General features: G+C 35.3%; 3 protein-coding genes across 3 annotated transcripts; all 3 read right to left on the bottom strand.

Moving 5' to 3' along the window:
• Window positions 1–3,761: 3,761 nt before the first annotated feature.
• LOC134262041 (uncharacterized) lies at window positions 3,762–4,950 on the bottom strand. Its single transcript, XM_062744418.1, has 2 exons — window positions 4,806–4,950; window positions 3,762–3,931 (listed from the first exon to the last, which is right to left on the bottom strand). The coding sequence occupies exons 1-2, from the start codon at window positions 4,948–4,950 to the stop codon at window positions 3,762–3,764; spliced, it is 315 nt and encodes a 104-aa protein (XP_062600402.1).
• Window positions 4,951–5,032: 82 nt separating this feature from the next.
• On the bottom strand, window positions 5,033–5,845 carry LOC134262042 (E3 ubiquitin-protein ligase TRIM63-like). Its single transcript, XM_062744419.1, has one exon. It carries the CDS (start codon window positions 5,843–5,845, stop codon window positions 5,033–5,035), a length of 813 nt encoding a protein of 270 aa, XP_062600403.1.
• A 14,384-nt stretch (window positions 5,846–20,229) lies between these two features.
• LOC134262043 (uncharacterized) lies at window positions 20,230–25,690 on the bottom strand. Its single transcript, XM_062744421.1, is given in 5 exon segments — window positions 20,230–21,222; window positions 21,608–22,430; window positions 22,432–23,534; window positions 24,472–24,562; window positions 25,676–25,690. Coding segments are annotated over 5 exon segments (2,796 nt in total). The 3' UTR covers window positions 20,230–20,458.
• Between the last annotated feature and the right edge of the window lie 914 nt (window positions 25,691–26,604).

Genomic DNA, 26,604 nt, shown 5'->3' on the forward strand with positions numbered 1-26,604 from the left:
TTTACTTTAACATTTTACACTGGAGGATGCTTCGTGGTAAGTTTTGGCAACCACATGCAGAAAATACCCGTTATACGGGTAAACCATTTCGGAAGAAAATTTACTTGCATATAACACATTTTAATTAGGGCCGGTACACACGTTAAGGCTTGCCTTATAAGTAAAAAAACTTACGTTTTGCAGGACGTAAGGCTCTCATGCCCACACGCTAAGGCAAGACTTACAATATTATAAACAACATTTACATAAAATCAATGTGTTTTCAAACCATAAACATCGTGCGTTATTAAAAGGAATAATAGATTGCTAGCTAGGACTTTGAAATTGTTTTACCTTAACAAAGAAGAGGAGGTTAACTGAAGTTTTTGCGGATTTTTCATTATCTTTTTTGAAAATACTTTGTGTTTTCTTCAATATACCAACGTGTATGGTTTTATAAAAATAGATTGAACTTTGGATAAATGGTTTTCATTGGTTAAGAAAAAATGTCAGCTAAGTCTTGTATTAAGAAATAGAGCAGTGTTCTATTCCAATGTCAGACTTGTAAGGCTCCAAAAACATGTATTAAGGGTGTACACACGGTAAGGCTAGAACTTAAGTTACAAGACTTATAAGGCAAACCTTACCGTGTGTACCGGCCCTAAGATATTACCTAATAAGCAACTAGACAATTGAAGCAATAATCACAAGAAATATGGGTTATGTAGCTAGTGATAATAGTTTCTAACTATTTTTATATGTCATTGTGGGTATCCAATCATTATTTTAGTACTTGCAGTAAAGAAAAAAAACCACATGATCTAAAAGAATTCCAGCTAATAAACACCTTTAAATCTTTATATTCAATAATACACTGTTTCAAAAATTTATTTGTAAATTTTATGGAGAAAAAATTAAGATATTTCTTTTTTCAACTTTTGGTTACGGACACTACACACTTTACAAGTTATTTACAATAGGATGAAACTTAACCATAAATAGAGGAATTTCAACAAGATTTTCTTAAATATAACACCATTTGGAAAAAATAATGACATGCTATTTGACTTAAATCCTTGGATGTCAATAGCATCTGCCAATATCAAGGTGATGTAACACCAAGGATCTTGCAAATGAAAATGGTGCAATCTGGGTTTCCCAAATTAGTTGCAATATCAAAATGAGGGAGAAAAATAAAGTACATTGACTAACTTGTTAAACAAACTTCTGACCCTTGTGAATATATTTGCATTAGTGTTTTAACACTGCCTGTTTCAAACTGCCTCAAATCCAGGTTACGGACACTACAGGGTTTTGTAGTGTCCGTAACCACATTTGTAATGATAACAGACAAACAGTGGTGATGATCAGGAAAATTACAACACATCTCAGCATCTATATGAGAAGCCTATCTAGGAAATTAGTTAAGATATTTATAGAGCTTTCCAATTTCACAGCATGAAAGTGGTTACGGACACTACAGTGTTTTGTAAAAACTTAATTTTCTACATTAAAACATGATAAAATTTCATTTCAGTTGTTACATTGACCCAACTTTTTTCTGTAAGTAACAGAGCATTAATACGGTGATTTTAGACAGAAATCTGAGAAAATAAATGATATGGACATTATTTTTATTTGGCATAATGAGAGATGGTGAAATTATGTTAAAAATGTATAACATTGCACCCCTATTACATTTTCTTTCATATCTTCACAAGTTGTTAGTCAATCCTGAAAATTCAAGCACCAAAATAATTTGTAAAATAAATTCTAAAGTCTGATAATGATCATTGGCATAAAAATTTATGATATATAACAATTATTTCAATTGAAAAATGGTGTAATTTCAAAGTGCAACCGCATAACGCTAAAAAAGGTCATTTTTGGAGTATATTTATTGCATATACTTTAATTCTGTTAAGGCTATATCAACAAAATTTTGCATACAAGTCCTTTATAAGTATGCCTATAAATGAATTATGATAAATTACATGTAAAGAAATTAACATTTCTAAAACAGGTCTGGACGATTTCTAAATAAGGAAGTCAAGAACGATAACTGTGAATTGCTATTAATACACGGAATAAACAAGGCAATAATTCTTCTGACCAATCAGATAACAGCATTTAGATAAACCCATGAGAAAATAAATTAAACACGTGTTTAAACAAGTTTTTTGCTCAAAAGATTTTTTTAAAACAAACTTTTTGTAAACTTTATGCGCATTTGGGAATATTATATTATTTATGACAATTCTACCGTGAACAAACACGACTTGAAAGCTTAGAATACGTTTAAAGAGGGATAAAAAATCTGTCTTTAGGAGGTAGAAATCACAAAAGTTTAACTTACGTGAAACATTTGATATAAATACGGTAAATTTTCAGTTTTTAGATTCTGACATAAAAATCTTATCGAAAAGATATCAGTCTTAAGTTTATCATTTTTGAATGTTTATTACAGAATAGTCCATGCAGTTTCTGATATGCGAGGTAAGATATTGGGATAAAACGCATTCATGTGTAATTACAGGATTCTCTTTTCTCCACGTTATACGCCTTTCCTTATGCCCATTTAAAGTCTGCATTTCCGGCACTCATGAAACCCGTGATAATTTAAAACTATATGTGTATAGTCCATACGATAAACACCTGTGTGAGTTGATCTATACACTTTGAATTTAAGCATTATCGATGAAAATCGGACGGATAAGCAAAATTATATTTACCATCATATAATATATTCTGGTAAAGGTTATAATTGAATTTGATAAAAAATTGTTGGTGCGATCTATACCTCTGTAAACGATTACATTCTATCGTGCATTTTTTTTTCTTTACCAAGATAAAAATGTCAAGGTTGTTCACGGTAAAAATGTGGGGAATACCTTATTCTTCAAAAGTTTTCATCTTACTTCTGCAGATTTTTTGTTAAAAAAATCTTTTTGAGGAAAAAAACAAAAACACGTGTTGTCCTTTTCTTCTTTTAAAATGTGTTTTGAGGTGTGTGAAAATGCAGTTGTCTGATTGGACAGAAAAATAATTACGTGTACTTGATGTACATTTATAGCAACTTTCGGTTATCGTTCTTGACTTCCATATTTAGAAATCGTCCAGAGCTGTACAAAGCATGTATAACAACGTAGTATTCTTAATGCGCCCTATATTGTGTTTCAACCGAAGATATAGAAAATTATACCTTAATTATACACTCCATATTAATTCTCTTTTCAGCCACACCTATGAATTAAAAAAAAATCTATCAGAAAAATGTTCTTGACATACAATTTTACATTTGAAAAGTCATGTTTTACCATCAAACACGTATTGCGTGCTGAAAAGAATGTGATCTAATTAATACTTAGATGTTCGCTTATGTTTTGGCTATTTTAACTGTCATTAATTACCTATCATATAGTTTGTCTGTGTAATTATGCAACTACTGTAAATCACTTTATATTCGCAAGAACTTTATCTTCGCGTAGTTAAGCGAGACAGTTTGCTCGCGAAATTTAATTCTGGCACATAATAGTATTCCTAAGGATTATATAGAGCAATTACCACAATTCGTTAAGTTTTTGTCTGGCTCTAACTTGTTGCGAAAATTTAGTGATTTACAGTAATTACCTGATACAGAGTAACCTGTCAGATTACGTCTTCTCTCTCTGTGTATCTGTATACACATATTCTGCTATGTAACGATCCTACCGAAAGAAAATGAGTTTTGTCATCATAACTCAAGCTCCATGGTGTGTATACTACCTGTTCCCCTGTCAATATCAGTGACAAAAAGTGACTATCATTGTCAATAATCTGTACGAGTTGGTGTAAACATCACGAACCAAAATGTGTGACATTATGTCTGTACAGATTCCTAATGGTATCAGTCCTGATCCTGATGGAGGTCCTGTGTAGGAAAACCGATGTCTACCACCACGCTCTGTCACCACTACACGGTCAACATCAGTTATAGAATTATTCATAGAATATTAGGTACTAATAAGAACCTATATATCTGTCAAAAATCAAAAATTCACCACTTTGTTCAATATGTAATTTAGAACCAGAATCAATCAAGCATTTATTTTTCTGCTGTCCACAAGTTTCTGTGATTTGGTTAGCATTGTCAGATTGGATATTTCAAAAGTCTGGTACAAGAATTGTATTTGATGTCAAAACTGTTATTTTTGGTAATTTGGAAGAAAATCATATGGCAATTAATTTGATTATCCTACTAGTGAAGAAATACTTATTTCAACAATCAAGAAAGAACAATAATATTGTTTTTAATGAAATCTTAAAATATTTAAATAATTACTATTGTTTAGAAGAAAAATTGTCAGGAAATATATTTTACAAAAATAGATGGTCCAAGTGGAAATGTCTTTTTAATGTGTCTAATAGTAACTCTTAGAATAATTACTGATTGAATATGCGTTGCATATTGCGTAAGTTTATGTTTATGTATATTATACGTATATTGAAGTGTATCTATCCTTATGTATGTGTGTATTTGTATTTTTCCAACAGGTATAAGAGTGGCAGAGAGAGGTGTATATGTCTTGCAATTATTTAAATAAAAAAAAAAAATAATAATAATAAAATAAATTGCTTCTGTTTGTCAATAGTGATGCAATGATCTAAATACGAAGTATAAAAATACCTCTGGGTATTACGTAACGGAAGTAAACATGCTAAGTGTATAATTATAATTGACAATTGTGCCTCTTTAAAATTGTGAATTTCATGGCTTTTGATACAGATTCCTTTTGCCTTCAGTTTTGGTCTTAATGGAGGACCTACGTAGGAGAACCGATGTCTACCTCCATGATTTGTCACAATTACACGGTCAATATCAGACACAATAACATCTCCATTACGGTTCTCTGTGATACATCCAGGTCTGCGATACAGTCTGTTGTACACTGTCTGTATGGGCTGTTCCGTGTCGTTATACCTTGTTACCATGGTTATTTCTATAGGATCATCTCTATATATTTTACCGTGACAGATCTAACATGGGGCTAGACAACAATGTATGTACATGAGATCATTTTTTGAATTTTTCTCCTACAGTCTCTACGATTTGCACTTCATTTAATAACATTATTACATCGTCCATGTTGATTTCTTTAGTCAAGGAGAGCAAGATATGTTGTGAAAGAGTTGGAATACCCTTTATCTTAAAGACAAGGGTTTTCTTCAGAAATAAGAGAAATTTTACTGGCATTTTTCCTAATTGTTCAAATCTATGTTCATAGTTCCCTATGCTTGCAAGGTGTCTGTTCATTTTTTTATTTTGTTGATTTAATCTGTACATCATAAAAGATTTCTGCTGGGTTTTAAAATCACATATCATGGTGTCAATAAGGCTCTTTAGTCTCTGGGATTTCATCAACATATCTGAGTGCTTGCCAGAGACTATAACAGGACACGTTTTTATCTCAAATTTGATTTCTGCCAGAAGAAAGCAGCTCTTATAGAGAATATCACTTCTAATGTTATGAATGATTTCTCTCTTCTGTTGACGGTTTGTTTTATACAAGGACCTGAATTTGATATCCATTCTGCTGTGTTTTCTGTGTTCTTTACATTGAAAACATACAGGAAGTTCACATGATTTACAGAACATTTCGTATATTTTATCTGGGTGTCTCACACAGGTCTCTTGTTTTGGGATATATTCATACTTCTCGCGGTAAATCACAACGTCATGGTAGATGGTATTTAAATCAATAACATGTCTATCTTTACACTGTAGACACAGGCCATTTTTACACGTGTTACAGTAGAATTCTGTGTCCCCCTGACATAAAAAACACTGTCGTACTTTACACTGGGTGCTGAATCCTAGCACGTCCATAATATTGATGGTCTATATACTATAGTACATTTAAGAACACAATCTGCTGAAATATAAAAAAGAAATTACACACAGTTTTTTTCAGGACGAACGCCTCTTAAAAAAAGAAATAATATTAACAAAATATTACACATGTACATGTAAATATTTATTACCTTATATCGATCACAGCATGGATATAGAAGAAAATGAAATAAGCGCCATGCAGTCACCATGGTCACCTATCAAGCGTTATGATATGTTTTGGAACAGATTTTATTGAGGTTTACATGTACTATATATTATTTATTAGGATTATCAATTTTATATGAAAATACACACATCTCACCTATCTGCCTCAACTCTTCAAAAAGCTTGCCGTTTTCAGAGCTGTTGACATTTATTTGTTTACAACGGGGCGTTCGATATTAATTAAAGCGCTCGTATTCAGGCTCTTTTGTGATATGACTGTACTTGTACACGTACATTTAATTCAAACTAAGCGTTCAATAAAACGCCAAGATACTGAACGCTAATGTTCTTCAGACTTGAGGGGTTGGATCCAGTAATCAAAAATATTGAGAGTTTTTGTCAAGTATATTATTTTTTGAGAATCTGCACTAAAATAAAAAAAAAATTGGGATCAGTGTGCTTTTTTTAGTACATAGCAATAAGTATGACCTTAATTACTTCTTTACTATAATAACTTCTTAAAAATACGAGGGTTTATTTAGAATAATATAACTGTGTCTCAGGACAATCATTCACCACAGTTTCGTTAAAACGGATCCGTAGGATATTTATCATTTTAACGATAGAACGTTCTTGATCTATCGAGGGTTGTCTGTGAAGTTCGTGGACTACATTTGATAATTACGGATAAACATCAGTGGCAGATCCAGGAATTTTTTTTAAAGGGGGGGGGGGGGCGACCAGTTCGAGGTCAGGATAGGGGCCCCCAGCCACACCAAAAAAAAACAAACAAACATTGATTTATCAAATATTATGTATTTTTGGGACTGAAAAGGGGGCTACCCCCTCTAAATCCGCCAGTGATAAATATATCAAAATATTATTTTAATTGAATCATTGTTTCATTTGATACACATTTCACAAAATGGCACAAAATAGTTTTATTGTTATCAGATATGAAAAAAAAAAATAGAAATGATGTACCTTACCCCACGTCAAATGCTCAATACATGTTAATTTTCTCAACACAGTCACCGTTTAACTCATTATATTCTTATGTCGGTTTATAAAACCAGTCATCAAAAATGTGTACAATCAATCCAGATTTTATACGTAATACAGTGTATAATATTTAGCACTTCCTGTCTCAGATCCTGCAAATCATCAAACCTTTGTTCGCGTAAAAACGATTTATTTACAGAAATACGGCAAAGTCGACGTCATGGAGCAAAATTCATTTTTGAAACACTACAATCTCGGAGTGATGGTCTTATTACACGCATTTTATCCTGTAAACTTATCCTCCCGTCCGAAAAATTTATATTCCACTTAAGGACGTTCGATCCTGAGATTTTGAGTGGATTTCGGTCGTGTCCTTTATCTATAAAATTCTTTATCATTTTTAAGTTCTAACATTAAATCTGAATTCTACAATGCAAATTGAACTATAATTAATGAAAAACCGCGATTAAATTCTATTCAAGTAGAATTAAGCAGAGGACTATATATTTTGTGGCGGAAGGATTTTTAGACGATCAGTTAGATGATCAGTTTTTCCCCATTTGAACTATTACAGTACTTTTAATTTTGGATTCCTATTTTTCCATGCTGGTTGCACACAAAGCTGTTTTTTGCTGTGAAATGTGTTATGCTGGTTCTGAATATCTATTAAATAATTTCTTATGAATTCTTTCAACAAAGTTTGACAAATATAGTAAATATATTCTGAAAATCCGTGGAAAAATTGAGTCAATTTTAACGTAAAATTCACACTTGTTTTAGTAATATCTGAAAATTTACATCATATACCCCCACTTTTGATGTTATTTTCTAAATATTCAAGATAACTTTGACCTATTTGCTTAAAATCAGAGAAAGTTTAAGACTTTAAAATAACTTTCTTGCTTACAAAATTTTCAATGCCAGAAAAATCATTTTATTAGTGCAGAAAGGTCAAATAATTGATTATGCGAAGAATTTGAAACTTTTTCTAAGTAACAATTTTAAAGTGTCTTTTTTTAAAAAAACAGATTCAGAGTTCATTGTGTTTCATGCATTAATTGGATAAAAATATTGGAGAGAAAACGTCCACGATGTAATTTTTAATTAGACACAAATTTCAGTGCAAAAAGGTCATATTAAATGTACTGTAGCGCCAAAGGAAGCGTATTGACCCCCATTTTTTGATTTGAATTTTAATCAAGCTATGTATGTAGAAACTAAAAATATACTTGGCAAAAAAAGTTTAAGACTTTAAATATCAGGATCGAACGTCGTTAAATACGAAAACGGCATTTACAGCATTCATATCCGTCTCTTTTGGTGTTTTCCGATGTCAGAATTCTATCACTGCTCTCTATCTGCTCCAATGTCCCCTTTTCGAACAATGCTGATCCTGTCTGAATAAATTCTTTACATAATTTCTCAGCCATTTCTATACTCTGAAGTTATTTGACCTTTCTGTACTCAAAATGTTATTCTGGAGTTAAAATTTCAAAAAGCGATAAAATCATTAAAACATTATCTTATACATGTATATGTAGAAAATGAAATACAAAGTGGGGTTTGTGATGTTAAATTTTAGATACTCAGTATTACTATAATAACTAAAGATAGTCTTAATTCAAGCTTAAATGAGGCCCTTTTTTCAGGCTTTTCAGTATATATTTGGTTTATGTGCCAAATATGACGATGAAATTAATGACAGGTAATTTAATTAATATAAAATGTAAGACCACCATTGAATTATCATTTTGAAAGATGCAGTCTCATAACTGCAATGGTGTGAGCAAACAAATTGAGTAACACACAAAGTAAATGTATATATTTATAACGCGCGTTACTCAATTTGTTTGCAGTTATGAGACTCCATATTTCAAAAATGTTAATTCCATGCTTATATTTACATTTTGTATCCCCTGTATTTTGCCGTTATTTTAATTTTTTTATCATATATCCCCGCCTTATCCTTCATGTAAGTTGCAATTGTTAGAACAGCCTTTGGAACAGCTTTTTCCGGAAAGGAAAATAGTGCATAATGATAACAGATAACAATAATCAAAGTTTTATTTATTTTTTCAATCTAAAATAATAAACTATATTTTCGCAACAAATAAATACAAATGGATCGAATAACACATAAATTTTTCGCTCTGTTTAAACAGTAAAGGCGTAGTTCCTGTATTCATACGGCAGACAAACTTACATTGATTAGGTCTTGTGTGTTATGTGTATATTCATCACTTAATTGTAATTTTATAATACTTTTCATTAGGGTCAAACAAAGTAAATGTAAATATATTAGTATTAATTGACAAATTACATTTTCTAGACGATAATCACTCGTGTGTTCCGTTGTAACAGAAATAAGAAATATAAGCCCCGAAATATATACACATGACTGTAAAAAGAATCCATTAGAAAACCATCTTCGCTAGCCAAGGGTTTCTGATACGACACTCTCCTCGAAGATGCTAGAAAAACAACAAGTAAAATATATACATAAATCATTTTTTTTTTAATTTTTCCTTTACTTCACGATTTATCAATATTGTATGAATCATATTTTAAAATCATTTTATCTCTATTCAATTTCCATTTATGACTATTTCAAAGTTATATGTTCTGCAGATTGGATACACTATTTTAAGTTTAATTTATCAATCCGTTCTTGTTCTTCATGCATATGATATAATATATTATCATTTTGATTTTAATCTATATAAAGACCCATCTGTTTTGTAGATATGTCTCAAGAAAAATTTAGGTTACATATATACTAGTAGTGGCCTTTACACGTTTTGACTATATATTCTTGGATTTATCATAAATAATTGTGATCAGTTCTTGAGAGGCCATTAAAGAAATTATTAAGATTCCCGACCGTCAGATTCTGTGAGAGCAAGAAAACATGATTCCGTGCATTCACACGGAAACTCAGACCTCGAGGGAAAATTGGATTGGTAGGGTAGATAAATTTGTGATTTATTGAGCATAAACTATCACAATATATCAGTTTCTGTAGGACTTACTGGAGTAAATTAACCAGATATCGGCAGTAAAAATTATATATACTCTTCATTGCAGCACGGAGGATTGGGCTGCTCTATACATATAAGTAGAGATTGTTCTATCTGACGTATCCGTATCCGTATCGAAATATGAAAGGCATCTCGATCCCGATGTCTCAACTATCTAATACAATTTCCGTCTCTGTTTGTGGTTAAATAAGCCACAGTCATGCATTGGAAAATAGCAAATGACAATTTTTCTGTTAAAAATACTAAACTGCTGTAAACCTCTATCATTTCGTAGAAAAATATTTATTAAAAAAAAGAAAATGAATTCAAATATAAAATATTTTATTTTAATTATTTTGTTTTAAAATTAAAATCATTTTGTTTCAAAATTTTTGTAGGAAATCCCCTTTCTCTTTTTCCTCTCGCTTAATATCAGGATATTTTATTGATATATTCTGTATTTTTCATATACCTTTACACGGTATAACAGATACCCCCCCCCACACACACACACACTGAAATACAAAAAACGTTATCATCAACGCGATTGATAAAACACTTTAGCCGTTTTTAAAGAGACTTTTCAAACTGATTTCATAATTCGCCTCAGGACCGTTAAAAGTATTGAGTATATGCATTGGAGAGCCTGTTCAACTCCCTCCTTTCCTCTCCCCTCACATTGGCGTCAGAAGCAAATTGAAAGTAGGTAGAGGGGGGCTAATTGAAAGAGAAAAAATATAAGCCCTGAAAAATCCTGACATGCAAAAAAAAAGTACTTAAACACTATTTTGTGTGTGTGTGGGGGGGGGGGGTCGAACTTTTTTCATTGCCATTTTTTAACACTACTACTTACTCTTCTTTGACTGCAATACAACATGCCTGTTGAAAGTGGAAAGGGAGCTTATCCTACGCCTGCAGCCCCCCCCCCCCCCCCAGTTCCGGCGTCTGTGCCTCACCATGTGTACACACGACATTTGATAACGTCTTTGACTATCATTCATTAACATCAATTGTGGTTTGATATAAAAACTATTTCAGAATATGGTATTCAATAAACCTCAACTCTTTTTATGCTAAGATTAAAATAAATATGGCTCAAAATTTTCAAAATAATACATCTTATTTTGCTAAGTCTACTTGTCCATCGTGCTAATTTTCTTTTTTTTTATCCGACTTTCTTTTTCAAAAAATATAAAAAGGCCGAGATCGAGATCAGTGTGCACAATTTATAGAATTGAAGAAAAGGAACTGCTTCAATGTAGCCAAGAAAAAAATCACGCATTTAAAGAAAAATTACAGTGATGAAATACATGTATCAAAGTTTTTCAGAGCTTGCTTTGTTCACTTTAAACTCGATCAAGTAACTTTCATAAAAAGAAGTTAATATGCAAATAGAATAGTTTAAGAAAGGAAGATACATCATAACCTAACTTTAATATTTTATTTTTCTCCCCCTTTATCGACAAGTGTTAAATCAATCGAGTACTACATATACTACATTAATCGCAACACTGTCGGAAATTGTACATATTCAATTCTCAATGCAAGCTCCTTGAAACCCTGGATATGCATAGGCGTCAGAACCGGGGGAGGGGGGGGGGGTTAAGCCCCCCCCCCTTTCTTGCTAAGACATAATATAGGCATTTAAAAGTGGGGTTTACCTTTTTGTTGGTTTAGCCCCCCCTTTCAATTAACGCCCCCACTATTTGGCTGCGCCGCCCATGATACGGCTGTCGACCTACAATTTAAGGAGTGTATTTCAACCGCCCCAGAATTACCAGCTATCCAATTTTTTTCTGGAGAAATATGACCATCAAATACTTGATAATGAATGGCATAGAAGATGATAAAAAAGGAAAAGAGGATGGACGTTTTCAGTAAATCCCCCATACACATTTGTTTTGCAATATGGTTAAATCTTCCCCAGTTAATGTACAATTACATGTTTTTACAATTAATTTACAAGTTTGAGATAAAGAGGTTTAACTGTATATATAATTATATATTATTGGGGATATGTCGTGTAAAATTGTTGTAAATGTAGATGTTAATTTTAGAATGAAGAATGAATACCCTGAGAGAGAGAGAGAGAGAGAGAGAGAGAGAGAGAGAGAGAGAGAGAGAGAGAGAGAGAGAGATTTTCGTACAGTTTTCTACACATTTAAATAATTAAAATCATGCTTGTTTTTCTAATTTTATTTTTAAACTTTTACCCCCTCCCCCCCCCCCCAACACATGATGCATAAGACGTGTACAGCAACTGATATGCTTTTTTAATTAAAAATATCACACTACATATCATTTTTTAGTGAATGAGGTTAAAAATCAAACATGAAACGATGGAATTGTAATTGTGGATTGTTTAGACATCGGGATCGAGATGCCTTTCATATCTCGATACGGATACGGATACTTATACGGATACGTCAGATAGAACAATCACTAGTTTAAGTGTTGGTGTATGGGGATTGGGGTGTGGAGTAGTTATGTAGAATTAAAGGTTTTCTAAACATTGAAAAGATTGTTAATCAGAATGTTCTTTCCATTTATAAATTACGAGATACATAATATATTTACTTCCATAAAGTGAATCTGTAAAAATATATATGTTTTTTTCATATTTAATATATAAAGCTACTTATCACTTACTATCGAAACAACGACAGGTCCCCTTTTTAGAACATCGAATTTTACTTCTCGGATAAAAACGTACTCTGCACAGTTCGTGTTTTATATTCTAAAATTGAAAATTAAACACACATTTTTAAATATAAATGATGTGTCTAACTTCAATTTATATTTTATGCAGCCAACATTTACTTGAGGAATTGATAAAGTTTAAAATGGTCTCGTGTTTGATTGATTTTCATCCGATTATAAGTTTTTTTTTCAAATAATTGCGACTATCGTCTCCATCGATTAGAGTATGCCTTTTTACACATATCAAAGCGATTTGTTGATCAAGATTCATTTTCGTTGTTTACTTGATATATTTCCAGGGCGACAATTGATGGTTACATCAAATTTTTCTTGTTTATTTTTGTCGGGGTTTCTTTTAGCCTATGTGTATTTTTATATCTGTCGTGAATTGAATTTAAGGGAAACAGTAAGTAAATATATAGGATGATCCGATTATGAAAACAAAATAAACGCGCTAAAAATTGTGACACTATTCAACACAAAATAAACACGTAATATATTAAAAGTTTTCTTTTAGAATAGGATTCGATTTCACTTTCTTGATTTTGTAATTACTGTAAATCACTTTTTCTTCGCGAGATTTTTATTTTCGCGTAATTACGCGAGACAGTGTGCTCGCGAAAATTTAATTCATGCGAATAATAGAATTCCTTAAAATTATACAGATCAATAACCACAATTCGTGAAAATTTTGTCTCGCTAATCAAGAGTCAGTGACTATATAGCGAAAATAAGGTGTCGCGAAAATTTATTGATCTACGGTATTGCAATGTAATAACCCATTAAATGCTAAGTGGAATAGGAACATTTTTGAATGAGAATAGCCCCTTAAACTAAATTGTTTTCAATATCAGACAATTCCTAAAAATCACATTAACGTACTGACCTCTACATGCTCCATAGACTGTTTGATATAATTATAATTATGTTGACTATATATAATTACAATTATGTTGACTATTTCATGTTACAGATATTGTTTTTGTCCTGTACTGTCTGTCTGTTTGTCTGTTTTTCTATCCGTCTGTTATGAACCTAGTGAATGGGACAATGGCTTCCATATTTCACTGGTGTATTCCTTGTGACAAGACATTTCCACCAAATTTGACCTCTTGACCTTGTTCTTGGAGTTAGACCGACTTTTACACAAAATAAACACTTTAACCTTGGTCATAACTTTTGAACAGTCGGAGCTAGGGTTTTATACTTCACATGTGTACTTAATGTGACAAGTCCTTTCAGCTGGTATAAATATTTTTGACCCTTTGACCTTGACCTAAGAGTTTGACCCACTTTTTAAAAACTTTAATAAGCTTGGTCATAACTTTTTAACACTGAGAACTGGGGCTTTCATACTTCACAGGTGCATTTCTTGTAACAAAACCTTCTTTTGGATACAAACACTTTTGACTTTATCCTTTGGAATTTGAAAAGTTAGTTTTATATTGGCTATCGGTTTAGCCGCTATTTTTTGGTGCTGAGTGCGAGGGTGATTTTTGCATATTTCTTTTTTTTTTGATAGAATTTTGATTTAAATAAACTGAAATCAATTTGTGTTTGTATGTATAGCAATTGATTAACTGATTTGATTTATTTGATATTTATTAAGTGTTTTATTGGTATGTCTTTGGAGGAAGCCGCGCCGGCCCCTGGGAAGTATCCCGGCTGCAACGCAGGCAAATGCCACTCCTCACACCCCTGGTAGGATGGGTGATACCCCAGGGAAGGGTGTTATACACCTTATGTACATAGCTGGAGCTTCACATCTCGTCACACACCTTCCGCTCAGTCAATGTCAGGCCATAGGGGAGGGGGTTTGCCCCGGGGGGATCCCTCTGTACTTCCGTCCGGCTTGCACTCGGGCATCCCCAGTGGGGAGGGGAGTGTGTCACGGAACACAGGAGCCTGAAGTTTTTATAGTAAAAAAAAAATAAAAATAAAAAAAAAATCCGGAAAACAATTTTCCTACCCTGGTTTTTTTTAGTTAAGGGAAGGAAAATTATTTTCCGTTTTTTTTTTTTTTTTTTTTTTTTTTTTTTTTTTTTTTTTTTTTTTTTTTTTAAATTTTTTTTTTACAATAAAAACTTCAGACTCCTGTGCACGGAAAGAGGTAAGGTTTTTCAAGCCCCAATTTAGCTCACCAGGGATGATGTCAACTGATTCCCTTGAGTCCTCTTTAGGTAGCCCGAGTAAGTGTGCCTCATTTGGCAGCACAGTGAGTTTTAGTCACCCTAAATACGAATGCAGTGAGGTTCCATGGACTTCAGGTATTATTAGTTACATAGTCTGTTAGTGACAGGGTATTGGATGATACCTGGTTAGTAAATTTCTTACCTGGCGAGGCGAAGCCGAGTCAGGTATGAAATTTACTAACTAGGTATCATCCCATACCCTGTCACTAAAAGACTATGTAACGAATTTACCCCACCGATGAAACATTTACGTTTTATCTGTAGTTTATAAATGGTTTTCTCTGCTAAATGCTTCATCAGGCTTATACTGTGCCTATTATGACGGCATGTTTGTTTTTGTGACGTAATACATCGACCGGGTATAGATTTACAACTGACCGGGTAAAAAAAATCCACCGCCTTCACGTGACAGACTTCAACCAATCGTAAGTCAGGATTTCACGAAAAAATCGACAGAGGTGGGGTAAAAGTTATACCCTTTCTTCACGTGACAGACTTCAACCAATCGTAAGCCAGGATTTCATGGAAAAATCAACAGAGGTGGGGTAATGAAGTATATTGCTTAGGTCATGTGCGCTCGGCTTGAGCCAGCCTTTCCTTGTGGGAGACACAGCAAACCTGGGGGCCCTGCCACTATGGGATTTAGATCAAGCCGCTTAAGTGAGGGTGTACACTACACCCTCAACCCCGCCCTTCCACCCTATACACCATTTAAGGATCGACAGTCTGAGATGCCCGTGTGGCCTGAACCTCTCACTTACAAATGCGATTGGATGCCCGAGATGCGCATGAGGCCTGCACAACTCACCTACAAATATGACCAAAAGTCTCAGAGGCCTATGAGGCCTGAAACATTTCCCCCCCCCCCCCGAGTTTGATCGTGGGCCTGTTCATCCCACAGAGCTCACCTGGAACCCTGTGCCTGCACAAACTCAGCCTTAACTTGCAGACTTTAGTGCGCCCTTTCTCCCTGGGGATGATTTGCGACCCCGGAGCTCCATGTCACAATCGCCGGAGCTTTTTTCGGCTGAGGAGGAAGAGGCACCCTTGAACGTGGAAGTGGGGATGCTTGTGCCCCCCACTCAACGTCAGAGCCTCTTGGACCATTCCAGAAAAGGAAAGGAAAGTTAAGGGATCTTGGGAGAAACAACGCAGATAATTCTAATCCAGAGACCAGTGGATGAGGGGGTAGAGCCGACTGTACCCACAGGACAGTTGCGCCCATCTACAGGTTTTTCAGTTAGCCTACTTGTTCAAGGCTTGCGGGTAAGTGCCGTGGTGGATACGGGGGCGGAGGTTAGTGTTCTGTCGACGAGCCTCCATCCTGAGACATGTAACTATGCAGCAGGCTGGTAAAAACACCAAGCTCAAAGGTTTCATGGTGGGGCCCGTGGCTTTAACTTAGGGAGTCAGACTCACGAGGTTGACCTTTATATAGCCCCCCCCCCCTTGCACGATCCGATGTTGCTGGGCCTGGGGTTTCTTCATACCCGGAAGGCCTGTTTTAGATTTAGAACTTGGGACCTTGACCTTGGGAGGGGAGGCCATTAAGATAAATTTCGGCTGCGCTGAAGAAGTTCCGGAGGCCAGAGTGACCTTGGCCCGAAAGGTGCGGGTCCCGGCTGGTTCTGTTGTTTTATGTCCCAGTCATCTGGATCAAAAGCTGAGTGATTGATTTGCAGTCGGATGTAATTCTTATGTCCCATACATATCATGAGGGAGGGGACAGTGCAGTAGTTTGTGTAGTGAACGCTTCGGATCAAGACGTGACCTTGACTGAGGGCAGCCATATAGGTATGGCGGTGGAGGCTGATCCACATCAGCCGGTGCCTTACTTGGTGAGAACTGTGGCTAGCCAAGATGTAGGGGATCTGGGGGTAGCAGCCCCCACCCATGAGGTGCCTGAATTCTCACAGAACTTACAAAAGCGCTCCTTTGTAGAACTCAGATCAGATGAGAGGGCTATGTTAGCTAATCTGCTAACAGAATTTCAGGATGTCTTTGCTCGGAGTGAGTTTGACTTCGGGAAATTCTCCGCACTAAAGCACGAAATATATACTGGAAACGCAACCCCTGTGAAGGAGCGGATGAGACGCACCCCTATGTTCTTTGCTGGTGAAGAGGAATTCCACCTCGAGAAAATGCCAGAGGCCGGAGTGATACAGCCCTCTTTGTCTCAGCGGGCCTCCGCCCCAATCCTGATTAGAAAAAAAAGACGGCCATGTAAGATGGTGTTTGGACCATGGCAGCTTAATGACTCGGAAGGACGTACCGTATTCCTCCTACCCCTGACAGACGAATGCTTGAACACCCTTACAGGGAATGTGTGGTTCTCTAACCTGGACGCCAATTCGGCTTTTCACCAGATGAATATCCGCCCCAGGACGGGACTGCCTTTCTGACTAAGTGTGGTCTGTTCAAGTTTGTGCTCATGGGGTTTGGCCTATGTAATGCCCCGGCTACCTTCTCCAGGGCGATGAACCTTGTATTCAGAGGCCTTACTTGGAATATTGTTCTGGCCTTCTTAGACGATGCACCAGTTTTAGACTTCCATGATCACCTCGAGAACTTGCGTGTTCGCTACGAGTGTTGGTAAAACTAGGTCAACAAACCTGAGCCGGGGTTATTTAAGATTTTTCAATTCTCTGCCTTAATACTTTATCAATCGAATATCTCAAGGCCGAATCCGATCACACGATCCAATGATGGAAACTCCATATAATATTTATTTTCTCTGGGCACACAGGAATAGCGGCCTCTTTTTTTCAGACATAACTTTACATACCGGTACTTTACTGAATATTTTCATTAAAAGTCCGACCCACTTTTTGTAAGGGTAAGGGTCAAATAAGGTTAATGTAGTATAGTACATTTAAATTTGATACTATAGAAGAAGTTGAATCTAACCCAAAACCCACCCCGCCCCCTTAATATGATTTCATTGGCGTCGGAAGCAAAGTGAAAGTTGGGGCCGGGGGGGGCTAAGCGTAAGAAATATTTTTTAGACCTTCAAAAAAAAAAAAAAAAAACATGACAAGCAAAAAAAAAAAAAAAAAGGGAGAGAAATGTCCACTGTCCAAACACAAAAATCCTATTTCGTGTGTGTGTGGTGGTGATAGGGGATCAAATTACAGTGCGAATTTTTTTTTTCTTCAAAACACCACCACTTTCCACATTTTAAACCTATACTGCATCGTGTCCATGGAAAGTGGGGGGGGGGGGGGCTAAACCTACGCAGTAATGTTCAATGTCTATACTAAGTTTAACTTTGGGAAAAAGTGGGGGCTAAGCCCTCTCCCCGGTTCCGATCGACGCCTATGTATTTTCAAGTTTGGAAATTTCCTTGTTTTTTCTTTTTTTTTTTTTTTTTTTTTTTTTTTTTTTTTTTTTTTTTTTTGCTTGTCAAGTTGTTTTCAGCGGATAGCTTGAATTTTCAAAATCGGTGCTACGTCACTGTTCTCTCGCCTGAAAAATATCACTCTACGAAAGTTATTTGTTGGATAATTGAATTCCAGTATAACAGTTTAATTGACATAAAAATGTTAAATATTTTAATACTAGATACCCCTTTATAAATTTATAAATTGAGTTGTTTTTCAGGACGTTCCCAGACGTGGATCTAGGAAATGAAGTTAGATGGGGCGCCAAAAGTAGGCAAGGGGTCTGGGGGCCGCCTTGAGGCCCCCAGTGGGTCAAGGGCAAAGCCCTGGTGGGGGCTCAGGAGGCGAAGCCCCCGAAAGCTCCTGGGTTCTAGAGATTTTGTAGAGTAAAAATGAGGTCTACCAAGTAGGCATATTTACATTTTCTAGACGAAACTGTGATTTATGTTTACTTTGACAATTTTAGGGGGGGGGGGGGGGCGCCCCCTCCTTAAATCCGTCACTGGTTCCACTTAAATGAACTTTATTTCACGACAGATAGTAATTGCTCATGCGTGTGATTGTAGGGACGGGGCTTTGCAAAGGAGTGAGGAGTGTTATGGGTAGGCAAAGTCGGAACCAGGGAACACCTTAGGCATACTAGAAACTCCCCCGTCTTTTTTATGCATTAATATTTTACATTGAAATAGCACTTTTTAATAAAGAAAAAAATATCTATAGAACGCAACGTATTTTACATCAGCCAGTAGAGTAAAAAAAAATCTTAAAACTTGAAAATTCTGTATTAGGTGGTGGTGGTGGGGGGGGGGGGGTCGTCAACTTGTTTTCAGTACCAAATATTACTCATATGTACATATGCCACTAAGTACATGACTATTAATATATTAATTGACTACAATGCATAGGCGTCGGAACCGGGGGCAGACGCCGTAACCACAGTGCCACGGGGGCGATTGCACCCGGGGGGAGGGGCATCCACGGGACCGGGGGGGGGGGGGCGGAATTCATTATCCATTTGTACTCGTGAAGATTATCTATGTCAAACTAAATGGTTAAAATGATTTAATTATTAACCACTATTAAAATGGTTTCATTTAAACATTTATTCATATACATGTAGGACGGATAACTTTTCTTCAAAAACTGAAAACGTTAGCATATAAACATTGTTTTATGATTAAAAAAATATTCGGGGGAGGGGTGGCTATGAAGGGGGACGAATTGCTATATACAGCTAGATTTCCCACGGAAGACTAGCTATATATTGAAACTTCCCTGGGAGGAGTCTCACTGTATAGTCTTCCGAAGGAAGCATCACTTTGTAGTCAGTCTTCCAGGGAAAATCTTACCATCTTCCGAGGAAATGGCATTATCGGGTACATACCTGAACTTATAACAAACATCATGAAATTTAAGTTCGATTGATAAAGTATTAAGGCAGAAAATTGAAAAATCTTTAATAACCCCGGCCCTGGTTTGCTTACCTATTTTTACCAACACTCGTATAGCGAACACCCTGCCACCTAGCGTTATAATGCGGCACTAAATTCAGACAACTTGCATTCGTCTTCATTGAATTTAGTGCCGCATTATAACGCTAGGTGGCATTGTTTACATGATTGAATTTACGTTCGTAATCGAGATAATCAAGATAGTTTATTTAAGAAACAGTTTCAAATTAAAAGAAAGTAGAATGTATTCACAAGAATAAAGCAACATAGAAGTAAGGACAAAATAAAGAACGATAAAAGCTCAAGTATAATGTAATAAAGACGAATACGAAAACAATAAAGTGGCATATAATTACAATAATAACAAAGCATAAAGAAGTAGGCAGAATAAGAATAAAAGCAAGATACATAGACTTTTGGCGGTAATTCCCTTCCATACAATCTATGCATTTTGTACCATGCATTATAGCAAATAAATATTTGAGTATATTACGTACTGGAAATGTTCCTTGATATATAAAACAATATATCAAAAACGAAGTACATAAGACAATTATCAATTCATACTTTAAAATACATACGGTATTTATTTGATAATTGATTTCCCATGTCGTTATGTGTATGTACAGCATCCATACGATTCAAAAACATGTCAACCTACATGTATCTAGTATTCAAAAACATGTCAACCTACACGTATCTAGGACATAAGAATTTCGTTTATCGCATGCAGTATATTCAAATGAACATCTTCGTCTAAATTAATAGTGACCCTTGCATCTACTTCGGAGCAGATGTAAACTGCTGCACTTGCTGGTACAATTGCCTTTCTCCGTCTTAAAAGTTTATATCTAAGAGGATTCTGCTTTGTATTGTCATAATACAGTCCAGTTATGACATCAGTACCAGCTGGTAACGTCGAGCCCCACGAATCAGTTTTGTCGCTGTCCAGTGTATGGGCAGGTTCTTGGACTTTTAACAAGAAATAGTCTTGATGTGGGTCATCTGCGTACACAGCAATAACCTGGCCCTTAGAAACAAGTTTTGCCATGGATCCCTGGTCATCATCCTGATCGACATCGGTTGTGGTGTCAGTTTCCTGTATCATTTTAATAGTTAGAAAATGCCCAGCTGCTGGAACATTTAAGCATTCATCATAGGAATGCGAATCGCATTTATCACAGAAACAGGACAGTTCGCGGATTGTTATTTCGTCGTCGGAGTCTCGAACAATAACTTGATGAACAGACCTGATGTTAGGTACTGACTTAAATCGCAAGTTGTCATCTCTTGGAATGCAATCCATAAAACGAAAGATTCTACGTCGGCACACGGACTTTGTCATGGTCAAATTAGAAACTGCAAAGTCGTACAGGTCCTGTGCATTTTGTATAAGTGCCTGTCCTCTCAAAACCGCCATGTCTGCTTGCCTTTTAAGAAGCCCCCCTGCAGCATCTTGAGGCCCTGTAATGTAAAAATTTGTATAAATTTAAAAATACAATTAAGCTTACATGTATACTGTATGTACCGGGCATACAAATATTTAAATTGCGCCTTTTTAAAAAATCTGAACTCAATTAAACGACGAATGCGAATTTAACCCTGATGTCACAGAAGCTATGTGAATTTCTTACAAAAACATTCCTTCAACGATTAAGAGGTTTGAAAGGTATTTATAGACCTAGAGCAGACTGGTCACATGTCCTAATTGTATTCACCAAATTTTAGCTTCTTTTACTCAACATTCAACTTTAGTGTAACTGAGAAGATTTTTGTGAAATATTTGTTTTGTTACATGTAACTATAAAAATTTATTCGTGAGAAATCGAGTTGAAGTAAACTTCTTCACCTTTAGCATGAGCTGTCTCAAAGAAATTTCGGGTAAAATGCTTGAACCCAAAATCCTGACAGGAGTTACTGATGTCACCAAAGCAATGTCGACTTTTATACTGGGCTGCACACCCGTCAGTAAACTCATGCATGGTCTCCGTGGGATATGAGATGGATGACAGATATTCAGATATACTTTTCCGCACAGCGTGGACAAAATACTGGTCGTGCTGTTGATCATTACTTATAACAAAAAAGTGTTCAGTGATAATCTCCGGATTCTCTTCGGAACTTTCTATACCATCTACGTCAAGAAGTGCATGGCGATGTATAATAGAAACATGAATTGAGACTTCTGTCCTCTGAAAGTACGAGCTTTGTAGTTGCTTTAGTCCGGTGCACCGGTAATTTTCAGAAAAGTCATGCACACAGACGCAGTGATTTAGCGGAAGATTAGAAACAAGACTGTGAAATTGGCTGTATTGCCAAGTTGCCCGATGCTGATGCAATGGAAACGATTTTAATAGCTGCTTCAAATGTGCAAATAGTTCACTAACTTTTGTTTCCTTTTTAACTAAAACAAGCTTCTTGATCAATTTGTTGCCTTTAACTTTTATGTCCACCTTCTCAAATCTTTCCCACTTAACTGTTTCGTCAATTTCAGCCTCTCCAGTTTCCTCGGGGAGTAGGTGTAACTTTTCTATACCACAATCAGCACAAATCCGCTTTAGACATTTTAAGTCTTGGTTAGAACACAGTGTGGCATCTACTAAATCGCTTATGGACTCGAATAATGGGACATCGTTTCCAATGGAACTCCCGTTTGAATTTAAAATCTTTTTTTCGAAAGTTCATGCAGGATTTAAAGGCACTCTTTATTTCTATATGGTATCTACAACAACATGTATGCCTGTCCTTTGACCGGGCCTGTCTGACGAAAAATGGCTTGCAGTTTTCAAATGACCTTTGAGACATTTTAATTTCCGGATTTTCGGAAATAGAATCAAGGTAAACTTCAGTTTGAGTTTTTTCAAGGATATGCACTGGATGACTTGTGTAGGTTTTTGGTCCTAATCTTTCTCGTTTGATATCGGGCTTATTTCCTGTTGGTCGGGACACACCTGGACGTAGCCAAAAGTCGTACGCAAGTCGTTTTGTTTCATTTGGAAGTGCATCAGATCGTGTTTTTCTAGATGTATAAGTCCAACAGGATTTTTCCGATTTCAACACAGTTGTTCGAATTCTGTTCCCTTTACTTATGCGTCGAATTGGTAATCCAAGAGTTTTGGCAAGATTTTTTCGGCATCTGCTCATGGTCACTTGTTCCCCACTGACAGACGCAGTGAGTACATTCATCGATGCGACAGAATCCTTTGATCTTTTCATCTTGCAACTATCAATTGTTGCTTTTAAATCTCTCAGTACGGCTTTTTCTGTTGATTTTTCATTTTGTTCTTCGGGTGATGATATCACATCAGCGTTTTTTAGAATTTCTGTTGTAGGTGATTTCGTATTTTTCAAATATGCCGCAAGAGTAGCTGACCTCTTTTTTGGAGTATGGGGTAAAGCATCTTTCAAATTTTTTAACGCCCTGTGCTTGCTTGTCCTGTTGTTAAACACAGATTTCCACACATTAGAAGCATTTTCTGGGGTCGCAGAGACACGAACACTTTTATCCTTTAATGATTTTCTATATTTTCTCTTTCTTTCAGCTTCCTTTTCTCTAAATTCGACTCGTCTTGCCCTATAGAGACGTTTTCTTATTGCCTCTGCAGTTTGTTTATATTTAGTCTCATTGGAAGTTTTGTTTCTGTGGTAGGATGTTAGCTTTTGTTGACGACGTTTCTGGAGTTTTTTATCTCTATAAAATTGTATTCTTTCTTTGGGAGACATATTCGTACCCATGCTCTCATCCACTTTCTGAAAAGGGAAATAAAGTGAAAAACCTTGATGAATATGTTATTAATTTTTTTTATCGCTATGCGGATGTGTAGTGATTTCAATGAAAGACTTTATTCGATTTTCAATTTTAGAAACTTTGGAATTGGATTGGTTTCTGATTTTCATGACCATCATTAGCACTACTACAGCATGAATTCAAATAATAATAACTTTAAAAAAATGATTTTAATTCTAGGGAGGGGGTTGGCATAGGAATTCTTTGACAATGAAAAAAGATGGACATTGCACTTTTTATATACTAGGGGCACAACAAATATGTAGCATTGTACATGTTTTTTTTTATTAATTATATACATGTATTTTTTATTTTACATGTCAGTTGCAATTTTTTCCCCAGACAAGACCTTCTAGATCGATATTATACATGTAGGTGCCTACTAAGTGTCCCCCTTTTTTATTGTAAATTATTTCAAATTATGTCTTAAAATAAGGGGAAGAGGAGATGATTTCCTTTGAAAAGCACAAATGTGGCATTTTAAATATTCCTTGTATCCGCGGTCACAATATGTTTCACAAAGGCCTGACAAATATATTTTTAAAGCACTTGTCCAAATGCAAGTCATGGGCGTCGGAAGCAAATTGAAAAGGGGGAGGGTAAACCAACAGAAAAAGGTAAACCCAAATTTTCAATGGCCTATACATTGTCTAATTTTGCATAAAAAAATAAAAAAGTGGGGGCGGGGGGCTAAGCTCCACTAGCCCCCCCCCCCCGCTCCGACGCCTATGCAAGTACATGTACATGTTTAAAATTCACTTGCCCTACCTAAACTTTTGATTGCCCTTCCATAAATTAATACTGTATTTATAAATATTTAAAAAAAAAAAAGAGGAAGACAAATACTGAGTAGATCATGCAAACCCAGGGCCATGCTTAGTTTTAAATCTATGGCTTTAAATTTGATTTTATTTTTGACAAGTCACTTTCCCGTGGTTGATAAAATTTCACTTGCCCGCTCCTAAAACTCAATAGACCCTGGCGTCGGGCAAAAGGATTTGTCACCCCCTGCTCACTCTGCGAGAATGAAAAATACTGTTTAGTGAAGATGGTGAAGAACAGCAAAGAGGGTAATCAGCTGGGAAAAAACTTGGTAAGACTATATCTCGGACATAAATTTGGTCCATTCATTGATCAGTGACGTAGGATCGTTTTTGAAGGGGGGGGGGGCAACCAGATAGAAAAAAAAATAACTAACCTAAAAAAGTTCACAAGCAAAAAAAAAAAAATTAAATAAATGAAAACAAAAACTCGTCGGAAAATCCTATATCGTTGGGGTGAGAGTGGGGGTAGAGGCAAACCTTTTTTCCAATGCCAACTTCTTCCAGTTCGAATTTTTTTCCATACAACACTACATTTCCTCTATATCACTTTACTATAGTAACGAATGGGGGATCAGACCCCCCCCCCCTTCCCCGTTGCTAAGTGCCTGCTGATCTATATAGAATGTCAGAGTACAAGTAGCTTACATTAAAAATTATTCATTATTTTTGGACGTGAAAAACATATGGCTATGCATGATAATACGGTATTGAAATTATATTTTACACTCTATATCATGAAAAACTTTCACCTAGATTTCTGTTCTATAAAAAATTCCACATCCATCGATATGTACCTGGGTTCACATTTAATTGGAGAAGAAGTAATAGAAATATATTTTAAAAATCCGGAAATTAAAAATATATACCGGTATATACTTGTGTGTGAAATGAAAAGTTGAAAATGTTAGAAATGCTGCTCAAAAAAAGTAATTCAACGTTACAAGACTAAACGTTGCGTAACGTCGCGCCAAACTAATACGGGACATTTCTTTGGACATTGTAAAATCTTGGTAATTTTCAAACTGATTCGGGTTAAAGTTCAATTTTGTACTATCTCTATAGTAAATTTTATGTACTTTTTGCTGGTTACACTTATATTTAAATTTAATTTTATATATAAGTCGTAATTATAAGACAAAATGACAGAATTGCTCAAAAGGGTTAATATTTTTAGGATTGGGACATTTCACTGGACACATAGAAAATCAACGTGCTTTAAAAATCTTGTCAGAATTATATAATTTTTGAATACACTGTGATCCGTTGTAAATGTACTTTATAACTGTACCAAAAATATTTTACTTACCCTTGCTTTAGCCATTTTATTGGCGATTTAATCTTCTAGTTGTTAAAGATGAACAAAACGGGACACCACGGACTTCGCCATTTTCAAGGTCGTAATTTCAGTTTCACCAACTGGACGTTTGAATTGATTATGACGTCATTTTTTAATTTAGATGACATAATAAATTATCAATTTTCATGCTTCTTGGCGCAAAATTAATCATGAAATTATTATTTTTATGAAGCGCATGATGATTTTTTGTAACGCTGGGACATCATAAAATGACGACGTAACTGTTCATTTAGCGCTAATTTTATCTATAAAAATTGTCTGAAAATATATTTTAAATATGCTGTGATCATTATTTGTAAAATTCCCTTTCTAATGATATGTAACACTCAATATTTTTGCAAATAACCACTGCTGTTAACTTTATTAAATTATCCTCTGACGCATATTTGTAAAAGTAACACCAGTATTGTGCGCGACGTCGGGCATCACGCGACATCGTAGCTAACGTAAACAACGGCAGCTGATGCAGAAGCACCGCATCAATTTTCGTCTAGCGATCGCTTCACAGTCATTGTCATTTGAAACTGAATGTATACGTATTGTAAGCAACATATTTTATTCTAAAAAAGAACATTTTCTTTAATAATTGGTGTTTATTTACCTTAAATGAACTGCAATATTACAACATGCACCATGTAAAACGTGCGGAGATAGAGTGTTTATGTTACGCTAACTATCTATCATCTTCTTACAATTTAAGCATAAAATATTTGTGAAAATCAAAACAAAAGAAGGTTTAAGCATAAAAACACTCATTTACATTTTATTTTTTACTTTGATGATTTTTTAAAAATTAATTTCTTTTATAACTATACCACTAACGCGGGCGGATCCAACTGAGAATATTGAGAAGTACTGAATGAATAAAAGTCCATAAA

Source organism: Saccostrea cucullata, unplaced genomic scaffold (genome assembly GCF_032062105.1).
Source record: "Saccostrea cucullata isolate Sc308-1 unplaced genomic scaffold, CSIRO_AGI_Scuc_v1 ctg1129, whole genome shotgun sequence".
Taxonomy (NCBI): Eukaryota; Metazoa; Mollusca; class Bivalvia; order Ostreida; family Ostreidae; genus Saccostrea; species Saccostrea cuccullata.